General features: G+C 42.4%; 1 protein-coding gene across 4 annotated transcripts in view; it reads left to right on the plus strand.

Annotated features, from left to right (window-relative positions):
* The window catches only part of RXRA (retinoid X receptor alpha), a 426,208-nt gene that overhangs the window by 392,898 nt on the left and 11,376 nt on the right, over nucleotides 1–21,934 (plus strand). For all 4 annotated transcript variants that reach the window (XM_031954924.1, XM_012554015.3, XM_031954925.1 and 1 more), the window contains exons 6-9: nucleotides 5,795–5,924; nucleotides 13,445–13,577; nucleotides 15,379–15,470; nucleotides 20,898–21,003. In XM_031954924.1, the coding sequence (XP_031810784.1) occupies nucleotides 5,795–5,924; nucleotides 13,445–13,577; nucleotides 15,379–15,470; nucleotides 20,898–21,003 (461 nt within the window). The remainder of the gene's footprint in view (nucleotides 1–5,794; nucleotides 5,925–13,444; nucleotides 13,578–15,378; nucleotides 15,471–20,897; nucleotides 21,004–21,934) is intronic.

The raw sequence follows: 21,934 nt of genomic DNA on the forward strand, positions 1-21,934 counted from the left end.
TAAACACTTAAGAATTTTCTTTTTAGCTCATCCACCTCCTACTTACCATTTTAGAGAATGAAGAAATTTCATTTTCGGGGAAGGGAAGCAGTTTCTCCAAGATTATAAAAAGGATTAGTGGGAGAGCTGAGTTATATCTCCTACTCTATCACAGTCTCTTTGCACGTCCCTCACCAGAGCTAGCACAGGAATGGACACACAGTAGGGCGACAGTAGATACACGCTGAGTCAGCAGAATCCTGCTGGCTCCCAACTCCCTGAAAGAGGAAACCAGTAACTGAGCTGAGCCTGGCTTGATCACTCTTAATTAGCCTTTGAAGAGGGAGTTTCAAGTCACCGCTGTCCTTTGGAAGACATTTCCAAGCTCCCCATTTCCAAGAGGATCAGGTAGCCAACAGCTTTTCAGTTAGGCATGCTCCGGAGGGGTGCCTGGAAACCCTTACCCAAGGGGATGGTCTCTTGGGGGTCAAGAGAGTTGGAGAAGGCCCTCGGCTGTGGAGCCGCCAGCCTGCTCCAGGGAGGATGCCTGACAGCCGCTTCTTGTGAGACAGTGATTAGAATTCCATCAGCAAAGGTCGTGATGCCCCCCATCCCCACCCCCCACCCCCCCCAGTCCAGGAGTTCAATTAATGCATGTGCTCAGGAGTTCGGCCCATAGAACGTGTTTCGTGTTTTCCCTCTTATGTTAGGCAGGACTAAGGGGACAGATGAATCTATACTTCTCAAGGGAGTATCCTTAGCTTAGAGCTAGAAGGGAGAGATCCATTCTTTTTATTTCACAGACAAAGAAACTGAGACCAAGGTAGTTCAAATGGCTTATCTGTGGCGCAGTGGAGGGAGCACTGGCTCTGAAATTAGGAGGACCTGAGTTCAAATCTGGCCTCAAGCACTTAACACTTCCTGGCTTTGTGACTGGGCAAGTCACTTAACCCCAACTGCCTCAGCCAAAAACAAAAAAGCAAACAAATAAATAAAAGACTAAGATAAATAAAAGTGTAAAGATACAGTAGAAGCAAGTAGCACAATTGGATTTTGAATCTAGGTCTTCAAATCTCTAAATCTGCTTCCTACCTCCTTACATCTGAATGCCCAAGTCTCTGATTTCATGTTTGTCCTCATCCAAATCTCCAAGTGGCTTGTCTCCTTATGCATCAAATGTCTTCTTAGGGAAGGTCCTTCATAAACTCCCATCAGCTTTTTTTCAGGATTCTTTGTCATCATTCTAAATTAAATTAAAGTCTAAGTTCTAAATTTGACTTCAATTTAAAAGCTTAAAATCAAAGATCTATGGAGTGTCAGAGCTAGAAAGAGCCTTCCAGGGTAATCCAGTTCAGTCTTCTCTTTTTCACAGGAGATTCAGAGAGAAAGGAAGGAAACAAGCAATTATTAAGCCCCTGCTGTATGCCAGACACTACTAAGTGCTTTCTAAAATTTACCTCATTGATCCTAATAGTAACCTTGAGAGATGGTTTATTATCTTCATTTTACAGTGGGGGAAACTGATACAGAGTTTAAATGGTTTCCCAGTGTCACACAGATGGAAAGTAGCTGGAGTTGCATTTGAAGCCAGATGTTCTTGATTCTAGGCACAGTGCTCTATCCACTGTGCCATCCAGCTGCTTGTTGACGATGTACCTTACATTACCAGAGCTATCAGCTTCATTTGACCTGGAGAATTTGAATAACTTGAATCAGAAATGATTGACAATGAGAAGTTGTTTTCTTTTAGAAAGGACTGTTTTGAGAAATCATCACCTTTCCAAGTTGAGTAGATTTAAGGTGAGGTTCTAGATTAATGGATTAATTGCTAGGAATTTATCAAGTACCTCCAATGCTAGACAAAAAAAAAAAAAAAAAAAAAAAGGCAAAGATTTGATGAAATCACTAGGTAACAGGAGTAGATTGGCTATAAGGAGCCATGGGACTTTTTGGGCTTTAAGTTCTTTCTGGTTCTTGCATTTTATGATCAAGATGTCTCTGGGTTCCTGTCCAGCCTTAACGTACTCCATCCATCTTACAGAAGAACGAGCTCAGGCCCACATCAGGGATACTGGCTCAGGCAGAGCTGTGTGGTTAACTAATTCCAGCCTGAAATAGAACTAGGTCTCCTAAGTTCAGGTCCTGAGTCCTTTCTAGGAGATCATGTTGTCCAGTTTGGAAATCAAGACCTGGAATAGAAAACAGCATCAGATTTATCATTACGCTCATGTACTCTGGCCCTTTGCTTGGCACCAGGTATACCAAGATAAATATGGCACAGACACTGCTCTCTAGGGGCTTATCATTTAATTAATCCAGTGCTCATTTTCAGGTTTCAGGCTCTAAGTACCACAGGAATTCATAGGAGAAGAGAAGGATGGCTGGGGGAGCCAGGGAGGGCCCAGTAGTAGAGCTGGGACTTGAGGAACTTTAAGGCATTTGTCTTTACCAGGTCTGAGCTGTGAGAAGGATCAGATCCAGCAAACCTTGGCCTGGATGCTTTCTAAGGCTTCTTTCTACTTGACCATTGCATTAGCCTGTGATATCAGCATAGCCCTGTAAGCTGTGCTTCTGGATGAAATCCATCTCCCCTTATCTCCACCTCCCTGCCCCCTTCCCCGGTCCCCAAGGTTGTCCAAGCACCACAACGGATCTCGTCATCCAATTTGTAATCGCTGTCCCACTTGAGCAGTTAGCAGTTTCTTTAAACAGGGATTTGGTGTGTTTAGACTGCACGTCCTACTAAAGAGCAGATGGTTTTTGTTATTAGGTAGTATTTCAAAGGGAAGTATTTTTTCTCCTGCTTCAATGCTTCAGTTGTTGTGTTTTATGGAATGATGAAATTCCAGCACCCGGCTCATGTGGAAATCAATCCCTTGCAGGACGAATCGATAAGAAGAAAGGGACTGGGGGCAGGGGGCACGGGGTGGGGAAAAGAAGGGAGACTTTCCCTTTCACTCTTTTGTTGGGGAACTAGCATAATTATATTAATCATACCTTCTAGCAAGGTGTGTTGGATGGGGTGTAATGGAAAGGGGCAGGGTCTCAAAGTGAGGAAGATCTGGGTTTCAAATCCCACTCCTGACGCAGATGGTAACATGACCCTAAACAAGTCACTCAATTCCAGCAAGCAATTCCCGAAGACTAATTGGCAGAGCAGGTGCTAGACTACATTGGTGGAGAGAATTCCTCTCTGGGAATTTCCTAAACCAATAAAATCATAGGATTGGCCCAGAAAAATAAAGCATACTTACATGCTTACATCACTTTGTCATTTCCAAAGGATTTTCATATCTATTATCTCATTTGATCCCTACAACTGAGCTAGGATTATATTCCTTTCTTTCTTTCTTTCTTTCTTTTTTTTTTTTCCAAATGAGGAAGCTAAGATTGGGTTCATTCAGTTGAATCCAATTCAAGAGATGTTCCTTAGGTGTTGTTATAAGGTACTGGGCCCAGCTCTGGTGTGGTGACTCACCCAGTGTCATACAGCTAGTTCCTAACAAATGCTTCAACTAGATGAAGTAACGGGGTCTGTCTTCCCCCTCCCCCCAAGTGTCCACTGGATGTCAGGGTGTTGGTGCTAAGGATCATTGCTGAAGTCCAAGAAGATGCTGGGGTAGGGTGAGTCACCCATTGCCTGGGATCTTCAAAGCTCTGATAGACCCAGATAACATATTACACATAGTCCTCTCCGGACACTTCATAAAAGGACCTCAGGAATTATTTAAACTAGGTGTTCCCAAACTTTTTAGGTCCCATTTCCTTTGGCTTACAATAAACTTACCTGTACCTCCTATTCAGTACGAAAGGAAATGAATTATAGAGTTTTTCCTTCATAGGCACATAAGAAATAGGGTTAGAAATAGGCACTGGATCTATGGTACAGGGAATTCTGAGGTGAGAAAACACCCTCTACTCAATGCAAGCCAGCATTTTCTCTGTAATTTATTTGTAATTGCCTACAAAATAAAATAAAGGTGGATTAATCTCAGTGGAATAATCTATAGACATTGGACCACTCATCAAAAGGTTGTCAGGTCAGTTTTTGGCTATTAGAACAGTTAAGTAATCCACATATGGGTGAACTTACACTAGAATTCACATTCTTTATTGGGGTGGGGGAGAATGAGGTATAATCAGGATCATTCCTGACATAGGCTGTCATGTGAAAGAAAGACTAAACTTTGCATAGCCTCAGAGATCAGAGGATCACCAAATAGGTGGCAATTTCTTTGTTTTTTTCCTTTTAACTTTGTTGTATATTTAAAAGGAATAGCAAGCTGTACACAGTAGATTGGTTATTTCATGTACAATCATCTTTTTTATTACACTTTATTATGGAAATGCATGTTTTATTCCATAAATTAAAAATAAACTAAAATTTAAAAATTAAGTACAGATTTTAGTATTAACCCCTTCCCCCCCCCCCAAAAAAAAAAAAAAAAGTAGGTGGGAGATGCAGATCTCAACTCTAAAAATGAGAGGTATGAGAAAATAGAATGGATGGTATCAGGATGGGATGAACTCTCCCTGACTGGAAGCTGAATGACCACTCTGTACTTGGTGAGTGGCTAGACTGGGTGACCCCTGAGGGCTCCTCCAGCTCCGGAGTTCTGTGATTCTGGCATCCCCCAATTAGTTATAACCATTTCTCCCACCAGACAGAGAAAACTGCACTTTTTAACAACAGCACTTCGTGCAGGTTCTACTGCCAGTCAGATCTTCCTTTCTGCACAAGCACTTATCCTCAGCCTTCTGCTGGTATCTTCTCCAACTTCCCTTCCCCTAATACAATGCACATTCCTGCAAGTGAATAATAATGTGCTCTCTGCCTTCACATGGCTTCCAGTCTAATGACGGAAATTAGGCATACTTGAAGAGCTTAAAATACGTCTCATGATGAATCAAAGAAAATGAAAATGCAGAAAATACAAATATAATTGAGGAGATGTTAGGTCAGAAGAAATGATTGTGGCTAATTGATGACCAAGTTGCATGTGGAAGAAATGATTAGTCTGTAGTTTGTGGGGGAAAAGATTGTAAGGTTTTCAGTGGCCAGGAGGCTCAGTAGTGACCAACAGTGACATATCATCAGAACAATTAATTAATTAACAATGTGATTGTGCTAAGCTGCATTTCCAGAGGTGGGTGTATAGGTAAGGGAAGGGAAAGTCCCATTGCTCTCTACTGCACTCTAGCCGCATCCAGAGCATCTTTGTGTGCCATACTGTGTAGGAAAGACTTGGATTCAAAGGAGTTCCTAGAGAGGAGAGCTGCAGGGATGTTGAGAGCACAGATTACCACCCCATATAAAGATCAGGTGAAGGAGCGAAGGATGCTTAAGAAGCCTTAAAAGGTGTCATAAAAGCTATGCTCCAACAGTAGAAGGACTGTTGTGGGGAAGAGGGATCACCTATGTCCTCCTTGACCCTAGAAGCAATGGGTAAAAATTGCAAAAAGGTAGATTTAAGTTTGATGTAGCAAGGAGAGTCATCTAAGAATAGAATGAACTGCCTCAAGAGATCATGGATTCTTCTTTGAAGTCTCCAAACAAAATCTGGGCTGTAAAGATGAGTCCACTAGAGGTAACCTTTGATAGCCCTTCCAGTTAGGAGGTTCTGCAAATCTGGAAAGGACTTCAGAAGGTTCCTTTTTAGAGGGATCCTCCTCCAAGTCCTTCCAACCTCAGCCGACCTCTCGTTGCCTTTCAGCCCTCTGCACAGCACTCGAAGCCTGGCCTGAGTGAGAGAGGTCCCGTAGGGTCAGCCCTCTGCGTCTCTCCCCCCTCTCATGGTGCTCTCTCTGTTTGCAGCCCAACGACCCCGTTACCAACATTTGCCAAGCAGCAGACAAACAGCTCTTCACCTTGGTGGAATGGGCCAAGAGAATCCCCCACTTCTCAGAACTACCCCTGGATGACCAGGTCATTCTATTGCGAGCGGGTAAGTGAGGCTTCCAGCCTAGGGCTAGGTCTGGCTTTGGAGCCCAGGACTAGGGGTGGGGAAAAGGCTTCCAATCTGGGGCAAGGCCTGGCTTGGGACACTGGGGAAGAAGCTGCTGCTACCCTGAGGCTCTTTTGCCTGGAAAGACAAAGGCAGAAAATGCATACCATTGAAGTCTCTGAAGCCATTAATCTAGGATTTACTTACCAAATCCCAGAATTCTAGATGATTATACACAGCTTTTTCTCTTTGTGTCTTGGAAGAGGAGGTTTTAGGCAATTAGAACCCCAGCCACTGAAATTTAGCCACTGGAGAATAAAATGTCTAGAATCATGCATTATGGTAATTCATATGTGTGTCACTTCTCCTTTATCCTTGCAGCTTCTGAACTCCTCAAGGTCAAGGATCATTTCCTATTTATCTCTGCATTTCCTCTGTCCTTTCCCCTTACTCCCTCAACATCTAACAAGGTTTTTCACACAGTCTGCTGAGATGTTTGTTGAATGAGCGAAAGCAGTACCAGCTAAAAACAATCAGATTCAGGAAGGGTTAAGGTAGATCCATGAATGATTTACATAATGGGAGGAAGTTAAGTTAGGACTGCAGTTTGGGAAGGTCCTTCATTTTTTCAGATTGACAACAAGTGATACATCTATAGTTTTTTCCAAACCATTTGTCAGGGCTCCCATCAGAGAAGGGATCATAGGTTTAGAGGTATAAGGGGGCTGATCTCAGGAGGCACCTGATTGGTTAATGTCCTTAATCTGCCAAATTTACTAGGCAGGGGAGCCTATTGGCAAATATGACTAGTAACTCCCTGCTCCATTTCCCTGGAACCACTAAGAACCTTTTGATTTCAAAGTTTTCTCACACCCCAAGACATTTGCCCTATAAAATATTTCCATTACTCTTCTTCTCTCAGTTTGTTGCTACTTCTGTGAACTTCTTAGCCTTACTTTACACTCTTGAATTTGGACTTGAGTTTGGGAAAATCCTATCAAAAGGGTGATGTGTCCTTGGGAAGAAGAAAATCAAGACAAAGTGACATTCATACGAGGTTGAGAATTTTATTCAAGGGACATGGCTGGAACTGAGGTAATAATAGGAACAGAGGAAGTATAGTATAGTGGAAAGAACCTTGTATTTAGTACTGGGAGAGCTGAGTTCTAGTTTCAGCTTTGCTGCCAGCCCACTATATGATCTTGGGAAGATTTCTTCCCTTTTCTTCTCTGTTGTGAACTCTTCTGTAAAATAGGGTAGATTTGAGATCTGTAAATCTCTCAAGCTTCTTGCAGTTCTGCCACTATGAGATTCATGTCCAGCCAGCTGTATCCTCTTCTGAGCTGGATGGAATACATGCCATTTTCTCTTCTTGCCACCACTAGGAGAATGGTGAGAAAATGCTTCCTTTTATATAAAATGAAGATTGACCCTCCATTATTTTCTGACAGAACCAAGGGGGGAACATCATGTTTAATGGCTAAAAAAACAAACAAGTTGGGGGCCATTGGGGAAAAGTATCAAGCCTTAATTCTGGGAGGAGCCCAAGACCCGAAAAATTAACTAGACAATTTAGCCTGTATTAAGTGTAGGATCTGGTTACTCTGAGGCTGGGACATTGAAACACAAATTCCATTCAGTACTCCGGATGCAGAAGATATAATTATATGCTGAGTGGAATGTTGAGAAATGATTTGTTCTATCTGATTGGCTAGTTTACAGGGCAGAGTGCTCTAGACATGCACTGTGAATTGCTATTGCTCATCAAAAAAATACCCCATTACATTATATTTGGGAAGGGGAGACAGTTAGAAAGAAGAGTCATTTAGAGTAACTGCTTGGGATAAGGACATTTCCTTGAGCACCTTAATCCTCCTTGCTCCTTTTTGTTGCACCTCTCCTCCCCAAATTATCAGTTCCTCCTGTTGATTGCCCGGTTTTAAGGAAGAAACTTCTCAGTCAGTATTGTCCAAATAATGCCCGGAAAATTCTACCATGTTATCTCTGATCCCACAGAGATTTTCTGTTTTTTCCTTCCACCTCAGCTTAGCTTCCTTTCCCACGAATACCAGAGACATATTCTATCGTTTTACTGGCCCCTAACACAAGGCTGCTTCTCTGTTCCTTGTCTCTCTGTCCCTTTCTCCCTTTTCTCTCTCTCCCTCTCAGCCCATGTCCCATCTGTACAATGAAAAAGAGGAAATAGTGTGGGCACTATGAAGTAGTGGAAAGAACACTGGGCTTATTAGTCAGAAGCTCTTTCTCAGTGTCGGGTCTTATTTACTGTGCTGTGCACGTGACTCTCTCCTCCAAGGCTCCATGTGGACCCATGTGTGTCCACCACCCACCCACATACCATTTCCTCCTCTGTGAAAGGAGCACATTAGATGAGAGGATCAATCTCTAAGACTCAGCTCACCTTTTAGGCTCTTCTTGTTTACAAGTCTTACCTACCTTTCCATAGTGAGAGGCAAGACAGAATGGTGGACACCGCCCAGCTCTGCTGGCTTAGCACCCTTACGATCTTGCCCTGGTCGTGCCACTTAAGTCTGAAATGTAAAACAAAAGCATCAGACTAAAGTGATTCCTTCCAACTCTTCAGTCTGTGGACTTAAAATTCCCCTTGCCATAAGCCTGATCCTGTCTGGAAGATGGAGTAGGGAGAAACAGATCCCTTTGGTAAAAGCATCATTGACCCAAATAACACTAACATACATTGCAGATGTGTAGAAGCTCTGTTTTAGGGACCCGGGCTCGTGGGAATCAAGTTTGTAATTTGACTTTTGAGTTGCTCTTATCAAAGGCTTCACTTCTTGGGGACCTGTTGCATAGAGGCCAGATGACTGAATTAATTTCTTTGTTGAAGATCTTTATAGTGAGAAGATAGAAAATGTTGTGGAATTGTACTTATTGACAGTCTTAGAGTTGGAAAGGATTTCAAAACCTAGCGCATAGAATCATGTCTGACTCTTTGTGATCCTCTGAACTACACTGTCTGTGGAAATTTCTTGGCAAAAATACTGGAGTAGTTCTCTGCTTCCTTCCCCAGCAAATTAAGTGATTTGCCCCGGCTCACACAGCTAATGTTGGATTTGAACGTCTTCCTGACTCCAGGCCCAATACTCTATCCACTGAGCCACCTAGGTACCTATAGATGGGTTTACTTTTCTTAATTGGCACATTGCTAGTGCTTTATTCATTAATTAACTTGTTCATTGATTCATCCATCATAGAATGTCAACTCTGGAAAGGATTTTTTAAAAAAGAGGTTATTATGTGCCATTAGAACTAAAAGGGACCTTAACCTTAGTACACTAAAATATTAAAATAGGAAGAGATTTAGGCTTTGAATGTCAGAAGTAGAAAGGGCCCTTAGAGATTTTTCACTTATGACCCTTTTTACTTGAGAAATTTTTACATGATCCTGGATATGTAGGTATATAAAATAGGTATGCAAATCAAACATTTGCTGATAATAAATCATAATTCCATGATCCCCAAATCAGTTATGAGACCCCATATGAGATTACAACCCACAGTTTAAGAAGCTTGGATCTAGTGTGATCCCTTTAGTTTACAGATGAAGATGAACCTATCAAGAATGTCCCAAGAATCATAAATAATAGTGTGCATTTCAACTAGCTAATTTGTGGTAAATAATTCTGGCTTCCAGGAGCTAATTTATCATGCCCAGAGGTAGTCAGTCTTGATGGTGTCTCATGTTTAATTCCAGGGCCTGTCTTGGTCTATGTGCATCAGAGCTCCAGTCTTAGTTAGCCCTTCCAGATGCAGTAACTGGAATTCTCCCCACAACTCACAGGAGAGGGAATTTCTCATGGCTTGTGGTCCTGCCCTTTGCTCAGAATACATCTGAATTGTGATTTCATGATCCTTATGCTGCAAAATACAAGACCTAGGAAAGGGAGCTCATGGACATTGCCATGCAGGGTTCAGCTCCCAGTGCCTTTATCCAGTGGGGCCTCAGATAATCTCCACAGAGACGCTAACCAATGGCTTTATGTATTATTGAGTACAGAGAGCAGCCCATGGTGAACAGCTGCACATAAAATATTTAAAGATTATAACTTAGCTAAGAGCAGCGGTTGAATTCATTCATGCATCCACCACAGGAAAATTAAATGGAATGGAGTCCTCAGGCCAGTAGAAGGAGATCAACCATCCTACCTTCTCCTTGTTTGTCCATGAATTCTTAAAGGTCTGAGAACTTGTGGCTTTGGGGGCTCTGCAAGGGGAAGCTGAATCTGGTGGGAGAGAGCATGCAATTAGAGTGGCTAGTCATGAAGTCCACATCTGTGAGAGGCATCCAGGGGTATGGAAGCCTCTTTAATATTAAAAAAAGAAACAAACTTAAAACGTAGACAACCCAGAGAAATAGAAATTCCGGCTGAGGTTGCATGTCCCTCACAAGGTATTTACTCTTCAGCATTAATTTTTTTAAACACAATTGAGTTGATGTTTCAAAGGATTGGATGCAACAGAGGCCACTCTTATGAGACTAGACCTGTAGGGCAGAACTGGGTATATTTGCCTTTATTTTTGAAATTATTCTTCCACTTGATTCTTCCCCCTCATCATGGAAAATATGCATAAGACAGGGAATTTCCTTTTTTCCTTTTTTTTTTTTTTTTTTTTTTTTAATTTTGAGCAAATTCTTTCTCTTTTGTGGGTCTCAATTTCTCCAAATGTAAAATGATTGAGTTGGATTAGATGGTCTTTAAGATTCTTTCAATGCTTGTTTTTTCCACATGTTGCCTTTCTGACTCATTCTTAGATCCCATGTCTAAAGACCTTAGGCTATTTTCTAAAACGTTCCCCCTCTGTTTTTTAGATCAGAAATGACAAGGAAGCGATAGGACTTGTCTAACTGAGCTCCTGGAATCTTGGGTGATAATAATCATAATAATCCCTTACATTTGTGTTGTACTTTTTGCTTTTCAAAGGACATTCTCATTCTTTAGCTCATTTGATCCTCAAAAGACAGAGAGGGGTTATGGAAGATAGCAGCAGACTTAGTATCCTGAGATCTCGGCACAAATCCCAGCTCTGGGGCTTTTTAAAATTCAGTTTTTATTTTATTTTCAATTCCAAATTCTCTCCATCTCTGTCCCCTTCCCCCCCACTGAGAAGGGAAGGAAATTAAAACCTATTACAAATTTGTATGGACATGCAAAAACAATCTCCACGTTAGCTGTTATATCTACCCCATTCTCCTCCCCACCCCCCACTCCCAATAAGGTAAGAAAGAAATAGAAAAAAATATCACCCTCTGGTATTTCTTACATGTGATCCTTTGAGCAAATTAGACCAGCTTTGTAGGCCTCATCTCATTCATCTATAAAAACAGGATAGTACTAAGTCTACTGCTTACTTCCCAAAGATTTTTTTGGGATAAAATACTTCATAGACCTTTAAAGTACTACGTTCATGTGAATTATTGTCCCTATTTATATAACTGAGCTTTAGAGAAAACAATGATTCTCCTCTTCATTTGACACACAAAAAATTAGTGATTCCCAAGTTTATAGAGCAAGTCAGTATAAAACTGAAAACTGAACCCTTGTCTCCTGAGTCTGGTTAGGAACTTGTAGGAACTGAATGGTAGTTATATAAGGAAAGAAGAATGGCTTTATTAAATACTAATTATATATTAAACACCATGCTAAACGTTTTTAGAATATCATCTCATTAGATCCTAACAACAACAGAAAAACTCTCAAAAAACTTAAAATATAAAGGACTTAGTGAAATATAGATTCCAGCTGAGGGAATGTGTTCCTATCTGGGAGATAGGCTCTATTATTATTCTATTTTTCATTTAGGGAAACTGAGGCAGACAGGGTCACACAGTTGAGGCTGTCAAATAATCCCAACTCCAAAGCCCAGTTCTCTGCTCACTTCACTGTCATCTCACTGTCTTCTGGTGGAAGGTTAGTGATTAGAATGCCTACCTTTCTGGGGATGGAGAGATAAAATGGCACCATTAATAAAATGGCACAGTACAAATCAATAAAGCAAGCAAACATTTGTTAAGTGACAAAGATGAGCTCAAGAAGTATCACATGTGAATAGGTTTTCACAAATCTAATCTTTTCACTGTTCTAGGTGGACTCACAATCTAAGAGAATTCCATGGTGGATCCTTGTGGGGTATCTAGTTAGCAAGCACACTCTTCTTAGAAAACGGAGTTTTTATCTTTTGGGTTTGCTTAAAGTGACGTTGCACTTGTAAACATACATACACACAAGGACACAAACCTGTTTCTCAGGACCCTGCAGGGTCCTTCCATCCTTGGGGACCATTTGCATAATTTGGTCTGTGCTGCTTAGGAAGAGAGAAGATGGTTCATAACAAGCTTTCTGCATCCTGCATGAACTTTGCAAACATGCAGCCGCACCCTTGGGCTTCCCCTGGGAAGTTCACTTGTCCCTGGCTCTTGCACAGCTGGCCTTGGCAGCCCTGCTGGCACTGCTCCCCGCCCCCACAGGTACCCTCATCACTAACCTTGCCCATCAGCCCATGGGTGCCTGCCATGTGCTCCTTGCCACCAACTGCAGCCCTCGCTAGGTAGCACATGAGGCATTTGGGCTGCCTTTGGGGGCAAGGGAATCTGGGCGTCGGGAGACTAGATCCTAGAACCCACTCATTCTGTGACTTAACAAGTCATTTTCCTTTTCTGTGATTGAAGCAGTTGGACCAAAACCTCAGAAGGTCAACGTTAGGAAGGGCCACTTGCAAGCTCCCCCCCCCTGCCTCATTTTAAAATTGAAACGGACATTTAAGTTAGAAGTCCTCAGAATCAAGTGACTTCAGTTCTACCAAGATTTACTCAGCTTCCTGTGCTGTGCCAGGCGTAAGGCTCAGTGCTGAGGATGGATGCAAAGACCAAAACGAAAACTCCCTTCCCTTCAAGAGTTTATATTCTGCTGGGGACTGGGAGGAGCGGAGGAGGGAAGTTATAACGCGGGTATAAGTGAGTAAAGACAAAGACTTGTTCACCACCATCCCACAAGCCTCCTGGCTTTTTATCCAGTACTCTTTCCCCTCTAGTATCTCTCCAATCTATTATCTAACATCCTGTGATTCTGTAATTTTCCATTTCTAATAAAATTCTAAGATCTATTTATTTTGTTTGAATGTCAGAAAAGAATTCCTCACTTTGTATGACTGCTTTTTTTTTTTTAGCCAGACTGTGACTGGTTCCCTTATTAGACACACTTTTAACCCCAACTAGTAGTCTCGGCCTGCAGCAGAAAGGAAGATTGTATTGGTCCTTTTTTAGGAACCCTCAGACTGCCTGTGCTTTACCCAGAGCCTGAACATCAGCCTTGTGCCCTGATGGCATAACAAAGGGAATTGTGTGATACACAAAGCTGAGAACCAGGACCCCCACAGCATCCTGTGCTTGCTGCACTGGGGCAGGTGAGGGGAAAGCCTCAGGGCAAGGAAGAGCTCGTTAGGGGCTAGAGATCAATGTGTGTCCTCTTCCCCCTTCCCTACAGGCTGGAATGAACTGCTCATCGCCTCGTTCTCTCACCGCTCGATAGCAGTGAAAGATGGGATCCTTCTTGCCACCGGCCTCCACGTCCATAGGAACAGCGCTCACAGTGCAGGGGTGGGCGCCATCTTTGACAGGTGGGGATTGGACTTGGTGGGATGGAAGGGGATTCTGCTAGAGAGGGCAGGGATCCATTTCCCTGTGATCTATCAGCCTGAAGAGATATTTGGTCTAAGGGTGCTTTGGAGGAGATATGGGTAGAGAGACAGAAAACCTTCCATGAGCCAGACCGTAGACCATAGGTGAATCCCTTCACCTCCTTTGGCTTTAGTTTCTCTATCGGTAAAATAAGAGGGTTGGAGGAAATGCTCTCCAAGAAATAGTTTTCTGCAATTTTTTAATCTCTGTTATTAGTTTAGACAATCCATATATAAATCCACAGTGAGCTTGCATTTAGCAACCCGCTTATCAAAAACTGCATGGAGATAGAGAGGACCCAGAGATGAGAAGCTCAATGAAGAACAAGGGAGAGTCTGCTAAGTGAGGAGAAACTAAAGAAATAAAGACTGAAGAATTTAGGAAGAAAAGGAAATAGGGCCTCAACCTATAAAGTCATGGATCAGACAAAGTCTTGAACTCTAAATAAAAGAATTAGGAGTTTTCCACTTGAACCTTGAGGTTTAAGAAACTTGATACACTGAGGAATGAATTTATGAAAATGTTCCTCTGAGAAGTGACACAGTCTGACAACAGAAGTAGCCTCCTAAAGGTTTTAGATGAAGAATTAATTTTTAGAGAAGTCTGTTACATATTATGAAAAGAAGGTCATGTTTGGGCCAAATGAAGATACCAGTCCTTCTCCAGATCTACTCCTATGGGAGACAAAATCATCAGACCATCAGATGGAAGGGTCCATAGAGGATACCTAGTCTTAGCTACTCATTTTAGGGTTAGGGAAACTGAGGCACAGGAGGGTAAAGTGATTTTTAAGTCACTTGTTTACATGATCTGCAACATTTGCAGTCTTTTTTATTGAAGGGTGAGGTTTGAGATGGCAAATGACACCTTATTTCAAATGGAGAACCTCCTCCTCCTCTCCTCCCCATCCCTTTGATACTGTCTTGACTTTCTCTATTTTCCAAGGTATAAAAGAATCCCTTGCCAAGAAGCTGGAATTCTCTCCTTTCCTCATTTCTTCCATCCTCATCTCAGGGAAATAGCTCTCCTTGATATGTGGAACCCATGATCATCAATCCATAAAAAACTTTGCCCTTTGGGAATTCCCCAAGTGCCTGGGTTTGACCAAGCAGATGCTCCTGCTATGTGAAATGGGAGTCCTTGTGCCCATCGAACAGATGAATATGATGGTACACAAAGTGGGTCAGTACCTACCACCCAGTCCCGGCTGCTGATCTACTCAAGAGTGGAAGAATTTGGCCACCAGACAGGGCCATATGAAGGCAGGGGCAAGATTCCAAACTCACTTCTGCCCAACTGTTAACATCACCCTCTCCTTGATCTCTAGTCTCCAGTTTAATAATGATTGACCCTGTTCCCTGTGTCTTTGAGCCAAATCTAAACAGACATTGGTGTGTGAAGGGAAAAGAGCTCGTTTAAACATAAACACTTGAAATAACACACAAAAATGAATACTAAAAAGAGCTGGCAGAAGAGTTACATTTTATATTATTCCCTCCCTTCCCTTCCCCCCCCCCCCCGGTCTGTGTCTGTTTGTCTCTCTCTCTCTCTCTCTCTCTCTCTCTCTATCAATATGATATTCCTTCTTTAAAATTTCTTCAGAAGTTATTCCCAGTTTCAGTCCTGCTTTATCACTCAAGAATGACACAATATCCTGACACTTTGTCAGCATGATCTCAGGGAAGGGGGGGACCACGTCTGATGGGGTGTCTTGTGTTCTGTGTTTCCTTCTTCCTGCAGAGTCCTGACAGAACTTGTGTCAAAAATGCGAGACATGCAGATGGACAAGACAGAGCTGGGCTGCCTGAGAGCCATTGTCCTCTTCAACCCTGGTACGTTCTTTCTTCCCTTTTAGTTTAAGGAAAAAAAAATAAAGCAAACCCAAACTCCAGAGTCAGTGAGAGCTGCAGTAACAACACACCGTTTACTTGGTTCTTCTTTGTGGAACTGAAAGATCAGATTGCATATGATGAGGGACTCAGGGATGAGGGGCCAGAGACCGATTCCAGATTCTTTGGATGCTCTCAGCCTTGGTGAACAGCAGTTCCCAGATGTTTTTGGTTAAGGACCCTCTAGGCATCTGACTATCATTTGAGAACCCCGTTTTTAAATTGCCATGCTTTGTCTTTATGGTTCACAGTGTTTCTTTATCTTTACAGTATCTCTCTCTGTTTATATTATTTTTCCCCCCTTTGCATGCAGACTCTTCCCCATCCCCTGCTTTTTCTGTGTTGCCTCTGCTCCCAACCATCTTTCCTAGTAGAATCTTCCAGCTTCAGTAGAATCCTCACATTCTGCAACAGAATTCCCAAGTTCTGCCATTAATGTTCTAGTTGAGATGGGCAAGGCCCTTGAGAAATTCCTTCTTGGCGGTAACTAGCCTGGCTTCTCTGAGGCCCCAGGCTAAATTGCAAAGTTGTGGTAAGAGGCAGGTCTCAGCAGTTTTTATTCTTGAAATTTTTGTGCAGAGACCTTTAGAAATAGTCTTTGTGCAGCTACGGAAAAAGCACTGGGTTGGGAGCCAGAAGACTTGGGCTCTAGGTCCTGATTCTTCCATTTAGTAAAGATAGATGGGAGCTCCTTGAAGGAGGGATTGGTTAGCACAGTACCTGCCACAGAGCAGACATTTTAGTAAATGCTTGCTAGTTGATTGGTTAATAGCCATGTCACCCTTAGCCAATTACTTCCCTTCTCTCAGTTCCTCCACATTTGTAAAAGGAGGTCATTAGACTATAAAATTTCCAGATTCTTTTCTATGCTAACATCAGAGGATATATTCTTTTGTTTTATTCAAGACAATTAGGACTATTATGTCATCCCTGACAGTCTGTGAGATGAAAGCCATATTAATTGTCATTTTTTTCATCAATGGCCATTACAGAGTTTCCCTTCCTGGGGAAATTACTTAACATAATTTTATATTAATAGCTCATAATTCTTCACCTAAATGTATCTAAGGCACTTAAGTCAGCCACGTCCTCTGGCTGCCATGTGTCAATTATTCAATCAGGATCATTGTAATGACTTAGTTTGCAGAGTTGGTACATCTCACCTTGCTCAGGTCATTTTCCAAGGATGAAGCAGTTAGAGCCTCTTTAGATAATGTAGATTTGAGAAATAGAAAGAAAAACAGAGATATGATTCAAAGTTATTAAACCAAACACATGCCAAAATACATGTTTTCCTTTAGCCGGCTGCAAGATGACTATATACTGCACTGACATGCTCAACTGTCATTAATGACTGATGGTTACCTTCCTTTAAGAAAAGCCCAAATGGTCTAATCGACCATGACTGGCTCAATTGGCCATGCTCTTGTTCTTAGATTTGGAGATAGGTTAGAAAGCAAGTCCATTCATTACCCAGGGAATGGGATGATGTGGAATTCAGCAAACATTTATGTGGAAGGTAGCATGAGATGCAAGGCCTGCCTGAATAGCTTTTTAAAGGAAGTAATGTGGGAGTCAAAATTCGGGAGGATCGGCCTTTACCATTTGGGTGTTTATAATTAAGTCACTTGACCATTCTGGGTCTTATTTCTTTACATAAAATGAGAGATATTGAACATTTAAAGAGTCTGTAAAATAGTTTTGAGTGGCTTCTGCAGAACACAGAATGTGTTTGGTAAGGGCTTGAAGAAACTCACTTGAGCAGAGATATCAAGTGAAAGTTGAGAAGGGGTGGGGAAAGAAGAGGGGGGGATTTAGGACAGATTACAGCAAATTTGATCTCCAGAGATCTTTGGAACACATAAAAAGAGTGCAAGAGGGAAAACTTGGCAAACCTCTAACCTCAGCATGAGGGTCAAGAATGTCTGCCGTGGAGACGAAAGGAGAAAAAGTAATAGACAGATTGGAGGGGACAGGTCCAAATGAGAAACGAAGGAGGGAGGCTGGTGTGATGAGATCATACAGTACAGACCTTAAGTATTACCACATTGAGATAGGACTTTGCTTTGCCAAACTAGTTAAAAATGTCCACTCTAGCATACAGAGCCATTTATCCCCCCATAATCGTTACCTCACAGTTTAACTATGACAGCCCCATAAATGTTACTCCTGTTCCTCAAACCCTGGATCGGATCCAGCTGGAGAAGCTGGAGCTTGCCTGCAAAGCGCAGGCTTGGTAAGAAAGGGGCACTGGTCTGGGAGAACTAGGGAACTGCAATGGAAGGGAGTAGAAAAGCTCAGAAACCCTGGGTTCCAAAGCTTACTCTGCCACTTACTACTTTGGAAAGAGCATTTTCTTTTCTATGCTGAAATACTCACATGTGTAAAGTGGAGAGTTTGGATAGAAGTTCTTTAAAGTCCTTTCCAGTTGTGTGACCCTGTGCTGTTTTTTGAATCATCCTCATCATCTGTATAGATTTCCTGAGTGCCTCTCCTATACTCATTTTGAGTACTAGAAGGACACAGAAACAAAATCCATCAATTTAGGAAGTGGGATGAGGAATTGTTGGCCTAATCTAGGATACTTGGGATGTTGTTATCATAAATCATCCTCATAGTCCTCATCAGTTTAGATTCTGAAGAGACCTCAGACTATCTAGTCCAGCCCTTTCATTTTACAGAAGAAAATGAGATCTTTATAATGCCTTGTCCAAGGTCAAATGGATGGATGAGCAATCTCATTACCTGAATGGTAAATGTGACAGAATTAGGGATTTTTTTTTTTTTAAGAGAATTGGGTCTTCCTCTCATACAGTCTGAAAGTGCTGGGACTACTCAGAGGTCTCTTTCTACTCTGATGGACATAAAACCTTTGACCTATTCCATATCTGACCTGGGCTGATTCACCCCTCCTTGGGTTACCTGGGAGATATGCTTACCATATATTTATTAATGTTGACCCTAGTGCAGACACCCATCATCAGCCCTCTGTAATACAGAACTCCCAAGCTCAAGGGATCTGCCAGCCTCCGTCTCTCAAGTAGCAGGGATTCCAAGTAGGAGTCTCCATGCCTGATCAAAATCAGTGATTTTGACTTCTATAGGACCTCAGAGATCATCTCGTTAACCTTCTTCATTTTGTTTTATTTTATTTTTTAGAGTCAGCAGTGTCTCTGACTTTTTTTTTAATATAATAGTTTTTTTTTATTTTCAAAATACATGCAAAGATAGTTTTCATCATTCACCCTTGCAAAACCCTGTGTTCCAAATCTTTCTCCCTCTCTTCTCCCCTTCCCTAGAGAGCAAGTAATCCAATATAGGTTAAACATGTGCAATTCTTCTAACGTATTTATACAATTATCATGATACACACACACACACAAAATCAGCTCAAAAGGGAGAAAAAGTTAATCTCCCTCATTTTAGAGAAAAGAAATTGAGATCTAGAATAGTTAAGTGATTTATCTGAAATAAAATCCTATGTTTCTGGACTCCAAATCCTGCTATATTTATCTAGCCCTATGCTTTCTAGATCTTGATTCAGTCTTTTATAGACAAGGTTCTCTTTCCTGTATGTGGTAGGGAATGGGGGATATGAATCCAGGTTTTCTTCACATCAAGTTAAGCTTTTTTTCTATTATGCCATAAAAGGGGAGGTAGCTATAGGACCAACCACAGGTCATTCTACATTTCCTAGTGGTTATTAAAGTTGTAAAAACTCTTTGCTACAACGGGAGGTGAAGGTGGAGAACATAAAGAAACTCCAAAACATTTTTATAATGTTCTTCATGACCACATTAGAGCTTGTTATTAAGGGAAGGTGAAGAGCTGCTAAATGGGGGCTATTGTAAGGATCAAATGGGATAATATATATGTAAAGTTATTAGCACATAGTCAATCTTCCCTTCCTTGCTTCTCCCATAAAATTTCTCTTAGCTCAGTAACCCCATCAGAGCTCAGTTCTGGGCTAGAGGGGTTTGGGAACTGCCTCCAAGAGTCACTGATAGTGGTCTTGTGTGATGTCCTGGAAACATGAAGCCTTCTTTCTTTTCTTCTTCTCCTCCTCCTCCTCCTCCTCCTCCTCCTCCTTTAAGGAAATCATCTTTTATTAATTGCTGAGGCAAAAATAAATAAAAATTTAACCCCTAACAACCAAACTTCTGGTAACAAACCTCTCCACACTTGGGCTGATTTTTGGACAGTATTTTTATGTTCCATTGGTATCCATGCAATGTTACTTATCTGTACTTATCCATAAGGCCTTATTCATAGTAGCTGATGGTCTTTGACTGACACTTAGATTACATAGGTCATTCCCCGCGTGACCCCTCTTTTCATACAGGTGAGAGAGCCAAACGATCTCTCTCTTCCTTGTTCACCGTGGGGTCCTGGTGGGATGCCATTTAAGGAGAGAATCAAATTTCCTCACCTAGCTTCTAGAATCTTAGAAGACTTAAATCTAGAAAAAATCTTAAGAAATCATTTAGTCTAGCCCTATAATTTTATAATTGAGGAAACAAAGGTGATTTCAAATGATTTCCCCAGGGTCACAGGGATAAGGAGCAGAACTAGAATGTGAAACCTGGTTCTCCGATATCAAATCCCCAACTGAACCCAGTGCATCATGTATGCAGCCCAATTAATTTAACAATCCCCCTTATTTTCACACTGAGCTATTATTTAGTAACTATTAGAGAAAAGACAAGGGGCCTTGGGGAATGGAGTATAGAAGGATGAACTAGCATCATCCTGGAGAATGATTCATCAATCGCCAAGCATTTGTGAATGTTGTCTATGAACAACAACCCTTGGTGGGGATGTGGGGGACCGGAGTAAAAGTGGCCCAGTCCCTGTCGGCGGCGAGTATGCATTCTAGCCAGGAAGACAGCACTGACACACAGGAAACAACTGCAGGACAATTAAGCATCCGGCTTTCTAGTACCTTGTGTTGGGTAATAGATGCTTGGAGAAGAGAGAGAGAGCGAGGCAGTCAGGCAGGCTTCAGAGAGGAGGTAGCATTTGAATTTGCTTTGGAAGGAAGCATTGACTTGGGTAGGGGATGAGCCAGGGGAAAGACTCTCATGATAAGAGGTGTAGGGTCCCAGAAGGTGAGCAGTGGTGCGCATTGGGAAGGTAAGGTTGGAGAGAGAGGATGGGGGATGACAGCAAAGTCTGGCAAAGAGTTGGACCTTTCATGACTTCAGAGGGAAAGGCTCCCTATGTAGACAGCTTCTCACCTTCCAGGTCTAATAGTCTTGGAGATCATTTACCATTGGTGTCCCGCTCTGCCTTTTTGAGGGAAGGACGCAAATTTGCCAGTTCTCACAGCCAAGCTGAGCCTAACCTTTGAAATTTCTGTTTCCCATCCAGACTCTAAAGGACTTTCCAACCCTGCGGAAGTAGAAGCCCTACGAGAGAAAGTTTACGCTTCCCTCGAAGCCTACTGCAAACACAAGTATCCGGACCAGCCTGGGAGGTGAGCCTTCTTCCTGACCCGGGATACAATGGCTCTCCCCTGGGAATAATGTTCTATGGAGCCATAAAGGAAATGGGGAATAAGGAGTAGAGACTATCAAATGGTAGTCTTAGAACTGATCCCATGCTTGAAAGAGATTCTGGGCAAACAATGGGTTGGTAGAAGGTGGTGCTGGGGAAGCGCTGGGTCTGTTTGGAGCCATCCCTAGATTCCAAGGTAGGGCCAATGGCTTCCTTCAGACCACCCCCTGTCAGTGGTGAGTGCACATTCTGTAGAGCCCCGTTCCCTCAGATGGAGGAAGGTTGTGTTCGACAGCCTCGGTGTAGTTGGTAACTGAGATGGGTAAGACCAGGTTATCCTATTTTCTGAGGCTAGCTCCCTGAATGAAAACCAGCTCCATCCCTATGCCCCCATTCCTTCGGTCTCCTCACCCCCTCCTGTGTACCCCCTGACTGTTTATCTGAGGTTCAGCTGAGTCTTGGCAGCTTCCTGCCCAGGTAGAAAGAGCCGGCCAAGGCCAAGGGAGAAGGAATCTCCCAGTCGTGAGAGGAACAAGCTGTTGGTTTTATTCACTTCCAGGCAGAGGGAATAAGAGAAGGTTCCAATGGGTTTGGGTAAATCCTTGGTTGAAAGATCAATAGCATCTCGAGTCCTAATCCTTCCCGAGCATCCAGAGACGGTGTCATACCTTTTCCTCTGACTGGAAGAATGAATGAGTCAGGGAGCAAATTACCTCATCAGTTGCTTGTGTGGTCCCATGGGCCGGCGCCCACCTCATTGGATGTTTTTCTGTCCCATCACTATTGCTACCTTTACAGTGGAATCTGGGCCTGGGGGAGGCTCTTTTACCCTTCCTTGGGAACAGTTACCCACAGACTTTGGGCTGGCAAGCTCATGGTTAACTGTCCGAGCTCTGTTCAGCCATCATCTG

Source organism: Sarcophilus harrisii, chromosome 2 (assembly GCF_902635505.1).
Source record: "Sarcophilus harrisii chromosome 2, mSarHar1.11, whole genome shotgun sequence".
Taxonomy (NCBI): domain Eukaryota; kingdom Metazoa; phylum Chordata; class Mammalia; order Dasyuromorphia; family Dasyuridae; genus Sarcophilus; species Sarcophilus harrisii.